Source organism: Dermacentor silvarum, chromosome 3 (genome assembly GCF_013339745.2).
Source record: "Dermacentor silvarum isolate Dsil-2018 chromosome 3, BIME_Dsil_1.4, whole genome shotgun sequence".
NCBI classification, from domain to species: domain Eukaryota; kingdom Metazoa; phylum Arthropoda; class Arachnida; order Ixodida; family Ixodidae; genus Dermacentor; species Dermacentor silvarum.
In genome coordinates, this window is record NC_051156.1 from 208,698,046 (window position 1) to 208,719,132 (window position 21,087).

Sequence of the window (21,087 nt, forward strand, 5' to 3'; positions counted from 1 at the left end):
CATCCGTTTAATTTAGGTCTGCTATTTGCAATCTTTATTTTTAGGTAAATGAGCATTCCTAGCGAACACCCTAAGCCTAGATGATATACCACAGTTTATGAGAAAGCGTTAGGAGCGCTAACTTATTGCCACTGCGTCAGAAGCGTTTTTGTTGCCTGGCACCTACCAGAAATTGTTTTAGCTTGACGACTTTAATTGTAACGCTGACAGGATGTTAAGCGTGGTGAAATGAATGGTGCGACTTAGAGAAGGTGATAAAGTGACGTGAATGCAACACTCAGTACCGAGACAATAGCGGAAAATCTCCGAGGGAACGTGTCTTCGATCTCACGACTTCTCGAACGACACATTTAGGCTATCGTACGATGTTGACTTGCCACGGGCTCACTTGCGATGCGCGGCAAGTGGACGGCAGGCTAGCGCATTAACCTCTCTCCAAGACCTCTACCACAGAGAAAGAATGACCTTTGCCCAGGAGTTAGCCGAGCTCGTTTAGTTTTCTTTTATTTTATATCATTACACTGTTCTTTAAATCGTAGATTTTACAGCTACTTATTTTTTACGACTGACTTGGCTTTTTATCACGAGGGGATACGCTGTAGTAGCAGCGATTTGGGCACATGATAGAATGTTGAAGCGGGTTGCACAGTTCTGATCTGGCAAAGTGCGTCAGCTTAGACGAGAGAGAAATAGACGCGCGGATGCATCAGCCTTACGTGTATGACGTTGACGGTCGAGTTCTTGCTGTCGGCAGAGACCCACTGCGCGAAGAGGATATCGTTGCTGTGCCTGCGCATGACGGCCGTCAGGTTGAGCCAGTCGAAGCCCTCCTCTGTCCAGTTGGGTGTGATGACGGGCCACGAGCCGACGGTCTGCAGCAGATCTAGCAGCGGCTTTTCACGCAGGGCCTCGATCACGGCTGCACGGAAGTGAATGAGACATTACAGTTTTAGCCGGTACGCGCACTCTTTAGCGTTATCGTTGTAGCGTATAATATGGGAACGGAGTAACCGCGTGATGTTACTCTGGAAGGCTATAGAGCCAGTACATTTCAACGGGGTAAGCGGGCTATGCCTATAGATCGCTTTTTTTTGTCTGAAGGATGGTTTGCAGATGGCTGCCTGCCTTCGTACTTGACGCCATATCTCAAGAGAACGTGAAAGGACGTGGCTCAAGAAGGCGAGCTAGTTGGTCACGGTCTTGAACGAAGGACATGCTGAACCCACGGACAAACATATTGCGAGGACACATAATGCAAAATGTGTGTATATTTCAGACAAAATATCTCCTCGCATTGTGTTTGTCTATATTTGCGTTCAACAGGCGTGTCGTTCAAGTCATTGTTCAAAGTACGCAGGCACTCCGCAATCTAAGGGGTGGTGTATTCTTTCGAGCTTGAGGCTTGTTCCTGTCTCGTTTTATTAAATAGACACTCCAGGCGAAGTTCCATCATTGCCGTCGGTGTCGCCGTCGCAGTGGTGTTCCGTATAAAATCCAAGTGCGATATTATTGCGGCCGCGCACCGTGTGCTGTAGGTGCGAGGGAGAGCCGAGAAGGATGGTGGCTTGGTGAGTGGGGCGGATGCACGCCAGTGTTGTCAAAGCGAGTGTTCGCGGTCATCGAGTGAGATCTGCTCGTGTTTGACCGTGCACGCGTGACGTGCACGGGCAAACTTTGGTAACGCCATTAGTAAGCGAATGTTCACTGCAATTTATACGACCGATGAAACTACGAGCGTTGTTTCGTGTTGTCTATAATACCTAGCTATCGCAATTGATGCTTCGCTTTCCGGGCGAAACTGTGACGTTTTTTTTTTTTACTTGTCAAAGCTTGCTGTATAATGGTCTTTCCCCTTCTCGCTCACAAGCAGGGGCGATGAAGCAAGGCACCCGCCAACGCGAAGTCGCAATGGCATGTTGACTATGGTTTCCGCGCTGCTGAACACGAAGTCGTGAGTTTGATTCACGACCACGGCGCTGTGCGAGGTTTCCTTTCGATGGGTAGGAAATTAAAGAGAGAAGAAGAGAGAGAGAGAGAGAGAGAGAAACAAGGCTCCGACGCATTGTGGTTCCGGTGGACGTTGATGAAATTTATAAGGTCAAAATTAAACCAAACCTCCTCACCACCCGTTAGTGCCCGACAATATACACTTGAAAACACGTCATGCTTGGTTTACAGTCACATTTTCGACGATGGAGTGGTCAGAATCGCCGTCCGTCTATGCCATATACTTCTGCAGGTGACAAACGGAGAAGCAACAGTTCCCCGCACGAACAGTCCTGCAGCGGAATACGCCAATCACGATTTGGATTCAAACGCTCGAAAGAGCAAGTTAACCGCGTCCTCGCGTGTACTGCACATATGAAACGTGGTCTTGCTACAGCTCGACGCTGAATAAAACTAATTATATTAGCAGATAAGAGCTATTCGAACAAGGCGTGCACAATCACCCAGTAGAAGCCACGAGGAATGCGGAAGCCACAGTTTTTGTATAATTGGCTCGAAGTAGTCCGTGTTGCCATCGCCAAGCGTATTGCTGCGCAGATGGTCGTGTTCACAATTAAGGAATGAAAAAATAATATTTGCCTAGGCGTTTTGGGCATCGTTATGCAAACGAGAAACGTAACGCCGTAATAATGGGGATGTTTGGAAATGTTTCCGGGTATTTTTGCCTAAATATGTCGCGCAGAACAGGATTCTGAGAAGGAGAACAGATTTTCGGTGCCTTTGGTCGCTTCATCTCAAACGACTGCGGCGGGGATTCCGCGTTCGCTCAATTTTGTAAAGTGTGGGTTGAGCCGCTGGCAACTCGCGTTCCGCGGCCCAGTCAAAGCGGACCGCCAAGAAAGCGCCGAGAGTATTTGGCGGACCGCTTTCTCGTACGCTTAATTCATCTTCACCACCAGGAACCAAGACACGGCGGCAGGGCGGGAGATGCCGGGTCTCCGAGCTTAGGGTTATCGACTTCGAGGGGAAGGATGTGTTTACAGTGTGTTTACTGTATTGCGTTGAAGTAGAAACTAGTAGCGTGACCTGCTGTGCGTGACCTGCACTGTGTGTCTTCTGCTTTATTCTTTGAGATTTGTCATCTTGCTCTTTCTTTCATCTTTTCTCCCCTTCTTCCTATCTTCCATTTCTATGTTTCTGTCTCCTTCCTTCTGAAGAGTAGGCAGGCGTTGTGTCCCTTCCGGTGGCAATTGCCAGCCTGCTCCTCGCGGTCCCTTTCCTGTCAATGTTTTCAACTCAAATAATAACAATAATTAGAAGCAGCATATCCACATTATGTTTACATTATGTAGACACCAATACTATATAGCGTATTCTGCGCCAAATACAAAAGTTTTGATTAGGCTACTGCTACGCATAATACCAGTTCACTATAGCAGAGATATTTGTCTTGCAGTGAACATAAAAGAGGCGGCTCATTTTAACACTGAACAAGCGCTTTAACCACATGCGGCTCGAAATAGTCATGCACCAAATGGTCGCCGCGCCAAATCTACTACAATATTTAGAAACGGGAGAGTGTTACGAAGAACGCGACCTAGCACCCGATTGCATTTCGGCTGCACGGAACACATTTCACTCGTATAGATTTGGTGCGGCAATCGCCCGGCGTGCGTGACCATTTCGAGCTGCATGTGATTACCGCGCTGTTCCCTGTCATAATGAGCAACCTATCTTTATGTTCACTGCAAGACAAAATGATCTGCTACAGTGACCTGCCATTATAGGCTGCACTGGCTTGATGTTAACTATGTAGGACACGTCTGAAAGAAACGTTACAACTACATTGTTCAGACCAGCAAGCCTGCGTTGCGCTCAAGCAGACAACACGAAAACACGCTTCTATAGGCGTCATTACACCTGCACAGGTTTGTTTCGATGCACGTCTGCGCTCGCTGCGCTGGCGCTTTATGGAGCGCGTCGACGCGCTCTCATGTTCAAGCGAAGTGCGATCTCGATAGTACCATTATTAAGCGTCACCAGGATAGCAGCAACTTATTATATGTATTAAGCGGGAAACGGACTAATGAACAAAAGAATTTGAAGACCCACTCTCATTGAGGCAGGAGGTGTAAAAGTTCTTCGCGTTGATGGTGGCGTTGCTGTCGGATGCGTCGATGGGTGACTCCAACAGCTCTGAAAAAAAGAAAGAAAGAAAACGTGCAAAATCAGTTAGTGCGCGAAAAGAAAAGTAAAAAAAAAAAAAATAAGCACGATAAGTGTGCGTCAGACTCGAGGCAGTACTCGAGAAATGGTTTCAAATGTTTTGTGTTTCATCGACAATACGCGACAATTTAACCCACAGTATGTGGGTGAGGCTAGGAAGGGGCTCCACTAATGTATCGCAGGAGGAAATTTAACCGACAGTAAGCTTAGTACAATTCCAGCAACTGTACAGTGCACACAATACGAACTATCAGGAGTGTGTTTCTCACTGCCAAAAAAGCACAGCCGATTTCGCCGATAAGTAAAAGACGTTTCTATATCGAGATGAAAAGAAAGAAAGAGTCTTTGTCGCTGCATGCTTGCAAATATAATTATTTTCACTAGGCTATTAAATAAAATAAGATTTAGACAAAAATATGAGGGAGAAAAGAAAATTTAGCGTAAAAAGGGTGAAGTCTTCCGTGAAAAGAGGATCAAACACAAGCCATATTATATGGCTCGCGCGATGCAGTCACTCCATCGACCAGTATGCATCGATGGTATCTTAGTGTCCGCCTAGACAAATCCTGTCATCGTTAACGCAGTCGGTGTTACGCAATCAGTGTCCATAGAATAGGAATCCAGTAGGGTCAGAGCTGATTGATTAACGTTCGGTGTCGCAACATAGACGAAATAAAGAGCCACGCGTTATCGGACAAAATGCTCTCATTTTCCCTTGCATTGTGTTATGATTGTTCCTGCCGATGCATCTACATGCAGGTAGTTACACACTTGTCCAGTACCTGCAGTACTTTATTGCTCCAGCTGAAGCTGCACAACAACGAATCTACAAATCTTAGGAAACTGGCAGTGAGTTTTAGAAAGCGGTGCAACTCTCACATATTTTTTCTATAGATTTTGGTAACTCAACCTGTCTTGAGGACGGTTAGCAAAATTCGAAAGCTCACGGTTTGCGCAACCTCAATTGTCCTTGCCGTGTCGTACTCGAGACAGGTGCAGCGTTTCCCGCTGACGGCCATCGCTCATTCGTCCTATTACGCACGTCCACAATTCCCGTCGGGTGTACGAAGGACACCGGTCGGGCATTTGTAGGGACGAGTATCCGAATAAGTCAGTGACGTCCTTCGTGGATTGGGTCCGACCAGGGGCTAACGCTTAAGAGACACTTAACTCACTGTGGAGCTCCGTATGTGAAACTTCCATATAGTAAGCCACGCTTAGCCCGATCTTCCTTCCCCTAACGTGCTTCCTTCCAAATATATTATTCTGTCTGTCTGAACATACTCTATCGATGAGTACAAAAACTCTCAGACGAGCCGTTATCCCCGCAAAAGGAGTGACCGGTACTCCCTTTACGGTTCATTCACAGCGGCAATTGATAGAAGTCGCTCGATCCACCGTGGCTGGCGACTACGGAGCGACTCGCGGTGGACTAATGCTCACATCCGGCAAGCGCGACTTAGCCCATCGCCACACGAAAATGGCTCGCGATTGAGACTATTCACGTCTCCTCGCACCGCCGTCGCCCCGTAAAGTAAGCGCTAGCGTGTAAAGACGTCCTGTTCCTGCGCAGATGATTTCTTCAGTAGCTTGTAGGTTGGAACAGCAGTCGTGCGACTGAAAAAAAAATAATAATAAAAAAGAAAACGCAGGCAGCAGGCTACTGACCCAAAAGAGTCGTTTTTCGACCAAAGCAACAATTTGCGACAATATGTGACCTCGCTTTATGACCAACTTGATCGCGCGACCTCTGCGAGTCACTGGTGTGCATGAGTCATAACTCCTGAGTGTACGTGTAATGGGCTACTATAGTATATATAGGCCTATCTTTTTATACCGAAACACGGGCGCTTTCTGCCTGCCGGGTCCGTTTCCCTATTAACTGGCCTCACGGAAGCGCAGATAGTGCCTCGACGAGAACAACAGACCGGAGCCAACCATCGCGTGCACCCATTGTTTCCTACGCTGGTCGTTCCATCATATATACCAGGCAGCCTGGAGCAATCAGCACACGGTACGTACGAACGCGGCGCGCATCCCAGAGATAGTACAATAACACGTCGTGATAACACACTGTGTCAAAATAACACTGCCTTCGGTAGCCTTTTTGTCGCGCAAATAGTAATACTTTTGTTTTCTGTCCAAATATGGAGCCAGTGTAATGTTCCCGTTTGTATCCCTAGCGGCACGATCGGTCAGGAAGCATCCGCATCATATACGTTCCTTTACGACACCTGGCACATCAAGCTTGCGCTTATAGGAAGCAGACAGGCCCTCAAGCGATATACACGTGAGGCGGGTCATTTATCGTGTGTTCCAAGAATAGATCGCGTCAGAGATAACATAAACATCATCGGCGACATGAATTAGTGCTGCTTCACAGCCATCGTTGACGGGCCCTGCTATAGATGTACCAACAAGCCCACATCGCCACCTGCGCTTTATGCCAAGCTCTGGAAGAGAAGTCCGAAGCTACCTATTTGTCTAGGCTGGATATCGTGCACCTTAGAAGGCGTCTCAGCCGCATTTTCGTCAATAAGTCGGCTACATATGTATACAATAAGCGCTTCACAGTTGTTTTGATATCAAGGGAGAAAAGCTGCTTAAAAATAAGTAAGTAACAACCAAGAAGCTGTTCAACCAAGAAGCCGCATCCCGCGTCATCAAGCCTATATATAGCTCATCGCTGCGAGTCACTAAAGTTATGACCGCGCAGTACTCGGCGCCACTTGCACGCACACTCACTGGTCCGCCCTATATACAGCATTTATGCGTATACGGACTATACGAGCGTGGGGTGATCGGCGTGTACACCATGGGCGTCGTCAGCGTGGGTGCGGTTTACCTTTGAGCAGTACCTTGAGTTCGTCCTTCATGACGGCGAACGTGTCCGAGTGCGGCCGGTCGGGCGGCAGCACGTGGTACTGCTTCCAGCGACCGCACGCGAAGTCGTAGAAGTCCGCGCACGGGTCCACGTTGGGGTCCATGTTCCGCAGTATGGCGGCCGCTGCACGCGCGAACAGACATACAGACGCGATGACGGGAAGATGGCTGTTCGCCTAGGCACACAGAATAACTCAATAACTTCTTTTTTGTTTTAAATGTACAGAAATGGAAAGAGCTCTTCGATCACTACAGATGAAGTCGCATTACATCGGGCGGCCCCATGTTTTAGCGCCTGGACGCAGTGATAGGTGAAAGGTGTTGGGGTCTGCTGACTGTCGCGTCACCACTGGGCAACAATACTAAATATGACGCTGCCCTTTCCGAGCAGCCCAATAATAATTAAAAAAAAATAAAAACACGGGAGGCGGTAAAGGGGGGGGGGGGGGGGGGAGTGTATGCGCATGAAAAGTTTCCAATCAAAATCACGCGAATGTGTCATTTCGGGCATTTCGATCAGGCGATAGGCGACAACACGTACAAGCAAGGTTTTATTTTGTTCCTCATTGGTGGCGTGTCAATCACTTCACCTCTATTCAGCCTCACACAATTATACCCAAATAATTCCCGGAGTTTGATGCGCAGTTTCGTAGCTGGTATAAGGTTGAAGAACGTTGCCTAGAAGCACTGGGCTTCACGGTATACCGTATACGACATTTTTCGTGATGTGACATCTTCCCCGCCGCCACGGGCGTAGATGAAAGAGTGGCCGCACTTCCCGACTCCTTTCCCCTTCCCTTCTTGCACCACTGGCCGCAGAAGAATTTCTATTGTCTAAGCTACCATAAAATAAAACTCGATATATTCTAATTTCGCCGCTTGTATTACATATTTCGACACCGACTTTTGCGCTGCCTAATAGACCGGCGTGGTTATACCATCCGTAGAGCGCTTACGCGTTGACCAAAGCTGTGCGCTCAGCTGCGTTAAGCACTTGCATTTTGAAGCTTTTGACGCGCGCTCCCTAAGCAAGAACAAACGAAGGAAAACCTACTCTTTAAATTTGGCACATGTCGTACAATGGATGGGTACGTGCGCAGCAGAAACGGTGCGTTCGCGTAAAACAACAACAAAAAAGCATCGTCCACATTACCATTCCCGAGAAGCTGACATCCCCTTCGGGAGAATCTTGGATGAACCCAAACACCAACGTTTAACGCTGCAGTTTATAACCCTAGTTTGAAGCCCTTCGTAGTCGTCGTTATCCTACCGCACGCAGTCTAATGCACGGGAATCCGAAAGGGACGCGTGGAGAGTTGGGATGTAACGTGGGGGAAATTTAGCGACACACTCGCCAAGCGAAAACCTTTCGTGTACCATCACTCAGCCAGAGATCTGTAATGCCTCCATTTTGCAACACTCAAGTGGCGAGTTCTTTCTTTTCACGAACACAACAGACCTTAAAGACCGTCAAAGCTTTCGCTCGTATAGAATCGTTCTCGCTTTGTAATACGTACCGGCTTTAACGCAGGCCTCCGTTATGCACACGCTTTTGCACTCTGCTCCCAAGCACTCTGCAAAACAAGAAACAACAAACGTCGCTTACCATCTGATAAGTAATAATTTGTAAGCTATTACAACTGTAATTAATGAATACCGCTAAGCAAACATATTTTAAGGATCTAATGATCCAAACAATGTAATTATAACTTTTTGGAAATATTAGAATGTATCGATTAAAAAAAAAACGTGATGAGCTCTTTTTTAAATACTCGTAAAGTTGAAGTCTGTTTAATTCTAAAGTTATCCAGAATTCAAGAGCCGCGAACGATGCAATTTGTTTACCGTAGATAGTAAAATAACTAATTTTAGCATTATAATACATTTCCTCGCTTTTTGAGCACAGCTTCATTGCATACGCGGGAAAGAAAGCACAAGGCAAAGTCAGCACAACTTGCTAATGAATACTGCAATGACATAATGTGCTTCAGAATCTGTGCAGTTCTGATAACGGCTGTTAACAAAATTCTCGATCTTACCTCTCCTTGTACTAGATGCATTGCTGGATGTTTCGTCTGGAAAGATAAGGAGGAGGAATTAAGGACTGACGCAAACTTCAGATCAAAATCATTAAGTTACCTTAACCATAACTGTAATGTTAGGACAGTAATTTGTTATTAATAGTGTAATGTACGTTCGCATTTTTCTGATTACGTCGCTCCAAATTTTCCGACCAAACCCTCATTAAAATTTAGAGTGGCGTCCAAGATTGATATTGAAGGCTTCGAACGCGCCTTCAAATGAGTCTACGCTGTGAAGTTTACATGACGTTTTCGCGAGAAGGCAGGCCTCTAATTTCATTATAAAAGCGTTGTGTGGTCTGTGCTACTGTTTGAGTTTTTCCAGCGTAAACGTCTGCCCCGCGCGTTATAGAAGGCAGCCTTAATAGCGCTGACCTGACGAATATGAAATGAGGCCTCATCTCAAAAGCAGCTCTTATTCCAGGCCATTTGAATTTCCGTATCGACGATGGGTATAGAAAACAATCACGGCGGAGAACACCAGTCTTTCGTTCTTCCGTAATATGCTGCATAAATTGGAAAACATTGGAAAAATATATATTTGTGCAGTTGAGAAAAAACCGGTGGGGCTCGGGCGATATGACCGCTGATCCCGATTTTATTTTGTTTACAACAATCACACGCGCAAGAAGGCAGCCATATAATTCAGATAAAAATCGCAAACCTTCATACAGTTCTTGAAAACTTTCCTATTTGCGTCTTGCGCTAGTTTGGTGGCCTCGCAAACACCTCTTTGGGAAACGATGACTTGACAGCTCAGGAAATACATCGACAACTGCGTGGCACGAAGCTGGTTTAGGTTTTGGTTACGCGCTTGATGCAAATGAACGTAAACTGATGGAAGAATGTCAGTGATTTTCCTTCGAGGTGGAGTGGCAACTGCTGTAATGCCACTGCTTAAGAATTCTAACTTTTCTGCTGTCGGTGCTAAAACATTTGTTCAAAGAAAGAAGCTGAGAGAGAGAGAGAGAGAGAGAGAGAGAGAAAGGATGCATAGAAAGGCAGGGAGGTTAACCAGAGGTCGTTCCGGTTGGCTACCCTGCACGGGGGGAAGGAGTAGGGGCAGAGAGAGAGACGAGCACAAACAAACCGCGTACACTATAGCGATAGGGGGCGGCTTTTTATCACTTATTCCTAGAGACTTTATTGAAGAGAAACGGAGCTTTTCATTAAAGTCTCGGGAATAAGTGATAAAAAAGCATTCGATCTGATCATAAGAAATGAAATAAAGTAACAGGGGAAAAAAAAAGGGGGGGGGGGGGGCTGCCGTTAAATACAAGAGAGCGTTCCAGATTGCTTTGGCAGGCATAGTAGTGGTATACATATGCAACTCAAGTAACGCTATAACGCGTAGTCTTGTATTTGTACACTGAACTGAACCAGACACTTTAATTGCCTGTTACCGTGTGTGCTTGTGACTGTCACTTGCATATGGAGTGTGCGTTTGTACTATGTATGTGTCATTTCATGCATCACTACTGCCATCTGGAGCAGAATGCTAGGCGTATGGTCCAGCAAACATATCCAGCATCCATTGAATAATGCATCTCTCTCGCCAGTAGATAATGTATTATATATATATAGACATTATTCAGTGAGTGCTGCTCTCATGTATGCCGTATGTCAAGTCGAAAATGTACAGATTGAAGTCGTTAAATGTCAGGCCTGATGTCGATGGGGATCGGCGCCGCTTTCAAAGCAAGGGCAGAGTCAAAGGGCGCGTAGGAATGGTTAATCTGGCAAAACATGCGTAACGCACTGTCCACCTTTTGTTTAGGTTAAGGCCAAACTACACGTACGCGTGCCTTCGCGCGAATCGCGCCCACGCGCCTTGCGTTTGACGCACCTCGCGAGTAATGGCGGTTTGAACCTACAAGACGGCGCCTGCGCGCGCCCACTTGGATCCCTATTTTCGCTTTGGTAGACATCGTTTCGTATTTTGTGAGGCAGCCAGAGCACCGATATTTGTCTGGAGAAGATATCTGGGCTCGCGCTGCGCTTCGACGCCTACGATCTGTCCTGCACCATCTGCGCATGCGTGAGGCGCGGGGGCGCGAGCTTTCGCGCACCGGCAAGCTTACGTGTAGTTTAGGCCTTTAGGGTTGGTGGGAGTAACGGACAAGGCTTGTTGCTCACTTCAATCGGTAGTTCTTTTTTGCCAGTAACAAAGCGACTCTTTTTATTTCTGTTTGTCACAGATGAATTTCGCCTCTTTCTCTCAGAACACAAAGCATTCCTGATTTCTATGTTGGCCTCTGAAACGAGGGGTTGGCGCCGACCATTACTTGGGATTCAAACATCTTTCGTGTTTTATACTTGTTTGATATTTTTGTGCGGTAGGATATTTATCATAAGATGTTCTGTGCAACAAGTGTGATCAACACCTGCAAACTTCTGCCTTTAGAACTTCGTCCTCGAACATCCGCAGTTCCAGCCTAAAGCGCATTTTCTCTAAAATTGTCGATATTTATCGTTGAGCGTCCTCTCCAGCGTGTCCATAAATCTCAAACTCAGACATTTGCATGTTATTGCTTCGAGAAGTTTCCGTCCGTACCTTGCTTTTCATTTTTACGGCGACACTTTGCTGTCTGCCTTGACACATGAGTTTGCTCAGAGCCTCGGACGCCGGCTATTTTTAACACTCCAAGCAATATCAATGCTGCCTCGGTATAAGTTCCCGAGAAGTCCATTCCAGTTTCCTCACAGTATTTCAAAACCCAAGGCGTCAGGACTGCCGACTACTGCCTTACCTAGTTCTTGACAGACAGTTCCGCATAATGCAATAAACAAGTTCAGTTAAGCACAGTGCCTCATACTAACCCCTCACACAAAATGCTGGTGCATCATAGCCCTAGTCTCTTTCCCACCCTATTAAAACAAACAAGCAAACAAGCAAACAAACACCCTTTGCGGAGGTTTTTCTCACCGCTCAATGGCAACCGCTGCTGTGGCATGGGCGGCCTGGCCAGAAGGATGAGCATAATGGCACACACTGACGTCATCACCACCAGAAGCAAGAGTAGGATCCTCTCCAGGGGCGTTCGGTCCAGGCGCAGACATCGCTTCGTCCTGTTTCGAACAGATGCCGGCGGGTGTTCGACATTCTAGTTTGTGCTTTACGCCCACAGCACTCTCCTGACAGGCTTAGCTAAGCAGGCATGATCGCGTAAACGTTCAGGGAGAGGAGACGTGAAGGGAATGCATGCACTGTTATGGACATACGATCGTCCATGCGCTCAAGTGGAATGTGAACGCACTGTTGTCACTAAGTGCTTGCAGTGTAGTCGTGTGTAGTCAAAGCTGCGGCATGGGAGCATACTGTAGCAATAATAGGTTCGCGTAGGAGTCGCACCTTGCTTCCGCTCCGTTTATGCTGCAGAAACGTGGCTGCTACGCAGCTACTTCCAACGACCATGCCCTCACCCAGAATTACGCCCACAATAAGTGTGTCTAACGCCGTCTTGTCGAAATTAAACTCCGATGTTTAGTGGATATTCAGTAGCCTCGGCTCGCCACTTCCACGACCACGGGTTTCCATAGTGTTTAAGTAAATTGAACTTAGCAAGCCAGTAACGATGGTTGCGCACTGTACTACGTGTGGTCAGGTCCTTCTGCAGCTCCCGGGCTGTGAGTTCTTCCTAGCTATTGTACTTGTCGAACTCGGAATGGCTTGGTACACTACGTTCGCTTCCCCGATTAGATGACGCAACCCGCAGATCTGGCAGCTCCGAACGTTGTTGGTGATAAGAGTGATGGCTACCTATTTAGAAAGATACAGGTAGCTCAGAGAAACTGTCTGAGCTAGCAGCGCTTTAAGTCTGTTGTGAGCGAGCAAAGGCCGCAGACCAAGTCAGGATCGTGCTCATAAATTAAGCCGCGATCCTCCAGCGCTGACATTCGCATAAGGTTTTCTCTTCCCGAAGGTTAGCCCATTGAAGGGCACTCCTGTCACGACCGACAGCAATGCCAGACTGTTCTTGACCTCTTTTCAGCGTGCGTCTACATTTTCTTTGCGAGGTAACCTTTGTGAAGAGAAAGACAAAAACGTTAGGCAGTGTAAAATCCGTCTCACTACATTATACTGAAGTATGGAGGTAAAGTGATAGACATATAAGCGACGAAGTGAGATAAAAAGAAAGGAAACTAAAAATGCGCGCATAAATGCGAGCTAGCGTCCAGCTATTTCAGCTTGTATCGAGCCTTTCTTAAAAGCACACATCTTGCAATGGTATATGGCTGGAGTTGGCACAGTTGATGCCTGAAAGCTGCGGAAGGACAGTAAAAAAAGTTTTATCCTTTTCTTTTCTTTTTCTTTCATATTTTTTAATGTCTCATCGGTTTTGGAGCTCGCGCGTTCCAAGTAGGAACTTTATTAGAGCACCTACGTCAGATCCGGTCACACGCGGTGTACGCGTTACGTTAAGTTTTCTCAAAAATTCTACTTCAACTCCCGCGCTTTCATCCACTCGTATGCCAAATTAGTATACTAACTGTAGCTAGTGCCAGTTTAAAGAAACTTACGTTGGTAGCGAACTGATACTCCTTTGAACGACAGGGTTCCCGGCTTCGGCGTCTGTTGCCATCGTGCTGCAAAGAAGGAAAATATCTTATAGTTTCATTGAGCCAAATACAATAGAGTGAGAGAGAGAGAGAGAGAGACAGGATAAGTGGCCTTCGTTGTAGAAGATAATTAATAACCTAAACTAAGGGAACAAACGGGAGTAAACGTTCGTATGTTGCTGACGTGAATAATGTGAGCAGATAGTACCTGACAGCCTCACTCAAGACAACAACAACGCAACAGATTCAAAATATTGGAAAACACGCACGCACGCACGCACGCACGCACGCACGCACGCACGCACGCACGCACGCACGCACGCACGCACGCACGCACACGCGCGCGCAGCACACACACACACACACACGCACTCACGCACACGAAAATGAAAAAAATGCAACGATCTCCGTTTTTGCTACGATTTCTATGAAAGCATGTGCAAAGAAGGTAAGTTAGGGAATGATTGAATATGCAAACCGCATGAAAGCTCTACACAGTTGTCAAATATGGCGCAGGTTACTGCGCGTTAGAAATGCAACGTGATTCATTCACTCATCCCCACTGCTACTTTGAAGCTATTTCTTCACTTCTTTTGCAGGAAAAGTAATAGGGTGTTTGCTTTGCATACCCAGGAAATTTTGCACATCTGGCGAATTTTGCCGCAGCACACCAGCTTCGCTTATTGCGCAGCACTTCTAAAAATTATATTTCAGAAGATCGACTTAGTTTCAACAGGTTTTCGTTAGGAACATCGAGAGGGTATTTCCTTCTAATAACGTATCTCATTTATGACACTTAGTAAAGTGCTACTTTATAGAAGTATTTTGGTCCTGAAGAAACCACTGCTATAAAGCAGCAGTAAAGTTAGGACTAAGCTCTGTAATTGCGTATGTTATTAGAAGGAAGTACCCTCTCGACGTTGCTGTTTGAAACTTGTTGAAATTCGGCCAATCGTCCAATATATAGTTTTTTGAAAGTGTTGCCCATTGAGTTACGCTGGTGTATTGCGGTGAAGTTCAACAAATTGTCCAAGGCGCGTTTGTCCCAACTTCCTGAACATGTCATATGCATGTCTTGTGGTTTTCACAAAACAGGCATTTATGATATATATATATATATATATATATATATATATATATATATATATATGTTGTTGTGCGATAATCACACTACGACAATGTAGTGTGATGGTGAAAAGAGAGAAAGAAGGGAGAAGAGAGATCAATACTTGCGCGCATACTTCAAGATGCACAAGTGTATATAAATGGTTCGAGAGCCCTGTGGACTTGAGGTACTGTAGCAACGTCCTGGTTGCTTTCTGTGCCAAGGGGTTCACCTAGCCTAATAATATGGCTATAGGTCTCTCGTCCCTTCAGTGGTGCATTTAGAAGGCCTACCTTACCACATAAGCCCAAACTGTGGTGAATGTTGCCGACGGGCTAAACAGACGCTTTCGACGTCGCAGTTCCGCTCTGACATCGAACATGGGCCGTGTGCAGGGACAGAAAGTTATAATTGCTTATTACACCGGGGCTTTACTGCTCGAAGCAGCCCGGCAATCCCTGCGCGTTTGCCTCAGCGTTTCTCGGTTTATTTCTCGACTGAATTTCGCTCCCTTTTGCTGTATTTATCCCTAAGGTGGTCGATAAATGAGGACGTTATGCTTAATTTTGTTTTTTCGTTTTGCCTTGTCGCTGTAGAGCAGAGAAGAGCAATATGCGTACTATACCTCGACACGAGAGCACGACGTTCGCGGCGCACGACGCGGCTGCCATGGAGAAGCGCATATTATTAAACCGCGCAGTCCAATATAGCGCTCAGCCCAACTTAGTAGGGCCAATTTTCTCGATCATTCACGCCTGCATGCCCGCACCGCGTCGACCAGCAAGCGGCGCGCGCTCCTCGCAGTTTTCGCCGCGTTTTCGTCCGAGTGTTTTGCCGCGTTGCGATCAGCCTCGGCGTAATTCGCTCCGCCGCCGACGACACCGGGAAGCTTCTCGGAGCGATTTCTCGTTCGCGCTTAACTGGACGCGTCGGGAGGGAGCGCTTATAAGATTACGCAACTCCACCGATGCGTTTCGCCAGTCGCGCGAATAACAGCTAGAAAAAAAAAAAAAGAAAAGAAAACGTAAGAGTGAGGGACACCTGCGTTGCATCGTTGAATCTGTACCGCGTTTTCGCCGTTTTATTTCCATAAAACATTCCCGATGCTGGCATGCTCGAGAGAAGCGAGCGAACGCACTTTCGCCAGCCCTGTGCATTCGTGGGGCGCGTATTTGCCTGTGCGGATGTTTATGTTTATGCGTACGGGAGTGCATGCGTGCGTGTGATATGTGCTCTGCCACCAGCGCCGCCCAATTTCCGCGTATACGTTCGGACGCCGGCTGCAGAAACAAGTGTCGCTGCTCCGGTTTGGCTTTTTGATCGCCGAACACTTTCGAGAACGCGAGAGTTACTTGGAATTGCAGACGCACTCGGTTTCATCGTTAGCGCGGCCGCACGCCATTTTTACCACTGTCCATTTTAGCCGACTTATTGACTGTTCTACAAGTAATCTCTCGGTGCAAGACGCCACCTATACAATGTATGCGAAATTTCACGAACGTTGGCGCCAGTTCCGTATCAAGAAACACAGTTCCGTATCACAATCACAATGAGCATGCGTCGCGAACAATGTTGACATTATGGAATCTAGTGCTCGAGCACCAGCGATTACTTTGTAATTTGCGCTCATTTGTAAACAGGAGACGCAGCTGGTCAGTGAGATTAGATTCAACAACCGACGACTGTGCTGGCTGCTACCCGTTGTGATTCGAGTGTTGCATATGTTTCGGGGCGTTTCGGGGTGTTAGTGCTGCCGACAAAGTGATAGATTTTTAATTCGGACTTTCTGACCGTGTGTTTATTTTTTTTCTCGTCACTGCAACGTGACAATATATATACACAATGTAATATTACTCCTGCCGTGTATGTTATTCCTCAGATTATGTTGTTGTTTATTAAATAATGATACTACGGGAAATGGACCACCAAATCGCCGGCTATCCCTGAATCAGAAAAGGAACTGCAGCGACTAGGATGTGTAGGTGAAAAGAGAGAGAGAGAGAGAGAGAGAGAAGAAAGAAAAATGAAAAATAATTCTGAAAGGAAATATAGCGGTGAAATACAAATAGGAGGAATTGGAATAGGATGTGGAATCGTTCTCAATTTAAGAGCGGAGTAAAATCACCATCTTAATTTATTTCGCTCAGACGTTGCAAGGTTCCAGAGCAATTGTTCCAGTTTCTTCCATTTTCATCATCGTCGAAGCCCGAGCGTATTTTAAGCTGCAAACGTGGCACTTTGCATCGTTGGTATAAAAGAACAAGAGAACAAGAGCACCAAGGAGGATTTAACAATAATTGAAGCTAAACAGCTTCATCATAAACGAGCAGTCGTGGCTCCAATACTCGTTACTTATTATACAGCATTTCGCGCGCTTAATGAAAAATGAAACGACCGCTTCTTGTAATAAAACGGGAATTGAAGGCATTTCTGGGTGCAGAGCCCTAATTAAAACGCGCATGCCTCAGCGAGACCGTATATGACAACCCCCCCCAGCGCGCCCCGTCCTACCCAATATAATATAAAACATATGCTCAAAGCCTTTCGTGTAAAACTCTGCTCAAGCGCCTCTCTCGCAAAATTAAATACATGAAAAGGCTTTAAATCTATTATTTATATGACTCTTAATTTTCTTTCGAGGCTCGCGTGGTTGCTTCTTGTGGCGATTTATTCCGGCTCCTTAATGGCATGTCCTGGAAGCGGTGGCCTGACCCTTTCAGTAAGGTTTGTTTTTTTATGCATATAATATGAGCGCGCGTGTCTTCATGCTGTACGTGCAAGCGTAAGAACGTGGGCCTGCTCTGTACAGTCGGTCAAAGTTTCAATATCGGTTGGCTGTATCTAGTTCAGGCTTTCTGACGAACTCGAACGTGACATGGTAAGTTTTTGCCATCTCGCAGGTTTTTATTGACACGATTAGCATTCTTTGCCTGCTTCAGGTGTTTTGAGCCTGCCTGTCTGCTTATCTATCTATCTATCTATCTATCTATCTATCTATCTATCTATCTATCTATCTATCTATCTATCTATCTATCTATCTATCTATCTATCTATCTATCTATCTATCTATCTATCTATCTATCTATCTATCTATCTATCTATCTATCTATCTATCTATCTATCTATCTATCTATCTATCTATCTATCTATCTATCTATCTATCTATCTATCTATCTATCTATCTATCTATCTATCTATCTATCTATCTATTTTTTAAGGAAAGCATTAGTAGTAAAGACTTCTTTAATGAGGTTGAGGGGATGACCTCGAGGTCTGTAAGGGGATGGGTGTAAAGTTATCGCTGCGCTCAACTGTTCACAGTTGAGAGTTTGCATATGGGCGACCAAACCGGCCTCTCATATGCAAGAGAGGAGCTTGCGATACGATGTGTCATTAAGCCATGTCTGTAGGCCGTTTTCATTTTGCATGCTGACTTAAGCTTGGGCAGTGTGACGACGTCTAATGCATGCCGTACTTGCGGCAAGGAGGTTAAAAAAAAAAGAAAGAAAAAAAACCTTCTGGAGTGGAATTGACGCCCTAAAGGTGAAGCCGGCAGCCGCCATCTTACCCGGGGAATCGATTAACGTTGGCATTTGGCGGAGTACAGGAAGCGTTTTCTCCTCACTTCGAATGACTTTCATGAGACCAGTTTTGCCATACAGATGCTTCTCGATGCCCCTGTCTGTGTCGCTGGTTCTATAATGAAGCTTGAAGGTCTTGGTAACTTGTATGGGAGATCAGGGTGTCACTACTCAGCCTATGGCAATATTTTAGCCCGAAACAACATTTAATTATTTTCCAATTAGTCTAAACTATATATTAGCAGATCAAGAACAGTTGAAGTGCGACTGTTCTCCGTGTAGTTCAGCACGTTTTCAAGAGTGACGTAGGGTCAAGTGCTCGCTTCACCTCTCCTGGTAAGAATCTGCGTGGGCTGCCACTATAGAATTTATTTTTATAACCTCCTTGACTTGCAGCAACTGGGCAAGTCCACAGAACGTATGAAAGGCTTGCGCTTTTATTTATTGACGGTACAAGTTCTCTGTGATTTCGTTTTTATTTTTCAAGCGCTCACACCAACTAAAATTCGAAAACAACCGCGCCTGTATCGTCCTAGCCTGTTGCATCTTATCCGAGTCGCCCTGTATCAGCACTTTCTTATTTGCATAACACGGCTATAACCCATCTGTCTACGTACTTTTTCTTCTTTTTTTCTTTTTTTCCTTTTTTCTTTATTTTTGTGTTTGAAAAAGTCTTCCTGCCGCTAATCAACGAAATCAATAAAGCAAGGCTCCCCCGACCGGCTTATTTTTCAGTCTTCATGCCAACGTTGCTCAGACCATCCTGCAAAACGTTTGCCGTCGTTCACTTTGTTATAGATCTTATCGAATATGTTATCGTATCTTTGCACAATACGCGTTTAAGTTGCCGGATATAGTGCTATATCAAGACTGTTCGTTTACGCTTTGATGCCTAAGAGTTTCGAAAATTTGTCTTCGTAGAAGTGAAAGGGGGCTCTCCGCGTTAGTCTATATGTGCGCCGTTTTGTTTCGCGCCTGTCGTCCCCGGCACGCGATAACGTAAACCATCTGTCGTTTTTCACACTACCTGGGAATCGTAAAACAGACTCGCCGAGCAGCACTTGACTTGCACTGGAGCAATGAGGTTACACTCCACTGGAAAGGCAAACGATCGTCGTAAGGATACGGCTGAGTGCAGGTAGAGGCATTCTTCTGCGGTTTATCTCCACCGGCTCGCAGGCCGTTAGTGTACAAGGCAGGCGACGCCCGCTTGACCATCTGGGACGGCGGCGCACTGCTACGTAGTGTAACGGGCCAAGGTCCTCGTTTGGGATACGCTGCGCCGCTCACAGAGTTGGGCCATAGCGACGACGACGTCCGGCCAGATTATTTCACCCAAGGTGAGCGTGGTTTGTATAGTCATATGCAGATTCAGTGGTCGGCCGCTTTACCGCGGTTGATTCATTCATTCCGAATGCTTTCTTGGGCAGGCACCAGGTGGCGGTGAATACGTAAAAAAGGCGCGATGCATTCGCACGTGCATACCGAAAAATGTTGACAGCTTACATTTCACTTGCGACGATTCTATTAAGAATGTGATTTAATTATACCTGTTATTTTTCCGAATCAACTTGCAGGCCATGAGCTAAGAGGTGTGAGGCCAGCTGTGTGTGGTTCTTTAACGTGCACCCGAAGCACGGCACATGAATGTTTTCGGATTCCGTCGTTTGAAAAGATTAGACAAAACCGAGAACACACGCAGCCAGGAGGAGAATGTGAAATTAACAAAGCGTTTTTCACGTTACGCAGTGAAATATGTAGGCGGGTATACCGGAACGAAGAAGGAAAAATTGGTTGATTCGATGCTCCGTACTTTGCAGGTGGCACGAACTATTTGGCTACACACGCAGATTCACAACACGGATTAATCGCTCATAAACGTTGCAACGCGTTGTTTCCAGAAATGTCCGCAGTACGGTCTCACCGTCGTTTTAGGAACGTTCTAATCTTACTAAGACATCTGCACCAGTAATTATATCTTGTACAATGTTTCGAAGAAGATCGAAACTCATCTCAGTGTCTGTATTCAAAAATAGTGTTAAAACGAAGGAAGCGTCACTTGATTTCGCGAAAAAAAATGAACCCTTATCTAATGAGCTTTGCTTGATATCGAGATCTTGTCGATACTTATCACTTTGCACTGTATGCCGCCTCTTCTTAATTGAGGGCACAAGTGTTTCAAAGTGAGCCGCGGATAATTTAGCGCCAGCTCTCACTTTTCCAGCCCAATTATTCCGTAATTGTACCAAACATGTTTACGAATTCCCGCTCTTCCGTCCTAGCCGAAAGACCTTTTATGCTTACCTCGTTTAACTAGCCCTATACTATCTGCGCGCATCTGTGCACGATTGTTATAATGACGCTTTAAAACCGCGACGGCACTGCTTGTCCCTAGACAGAGAGCAAAGCTACAAGAACTTGCCAGAAGATGAGATAACAGAAGTACTGTAACCACTTAAGTGAGCTACAGCGCGCCTTGGCATACCGAAGCCGCGATAAGCTAATGAACGTCGCTAGTTGTACAGCCTCGCGCATATAACGAATAAAAAGGGAAGACCGGCGCGGAAAATAAGAGTCGGCTCAGTCTACGTATGCAGATGCAGAAAATGACGACCTTGGTGCGACAAGGACCCGAACTCGATCGCGCAACGCTGAATGGAGCGTGGAGCTTGCCGCGGCGTTCGTGCGGTCGACAACCTCCCGC

The 21,087-nt window shown here is 46.1% G+C and overlaps 1 protein-coding gene across 1 annotated transcript in view; it reads right to left on the minus strand.

Annotated features, from left to right (window-relative positions):
* Positions 1-21,087, minus strand: part of LOC119446575 (neprilysin-4-like) — a 70,757-nt gene that overhangs the window by 20,924 nt on the left and 28,746 nt on the right. The window contains exons 2-8 of the mRNA XM_037711044.2: positions 13,659-13,724; positions 12,064-12,206; positions 9,096-9,131; positions 8,574-8,630; positions 7,019-7,180; positions 4,060-4,143; positions 717-919 (exon numbers count right to left, since the gene is read on the minus strand). Of these exons, the coding sequence (XP_037566972.1) occupies positions 717-919; positions 4,060-4,143; positions 7,019-7,180; positions 8,574-8,630; positions 9,096-9,131; positions 12,064-12,206; positions 13,659-13,724 (751 nt within the window). The remainder of the gene's footprint in view (positions 1-716; positions 920-4,059; positions 4,144-7,018; positions 7,181-8,573; positions 8,631-9,095; positions 9,132-12,063; positions 12,207-13,658; positions 13,725-21,087) is intronic.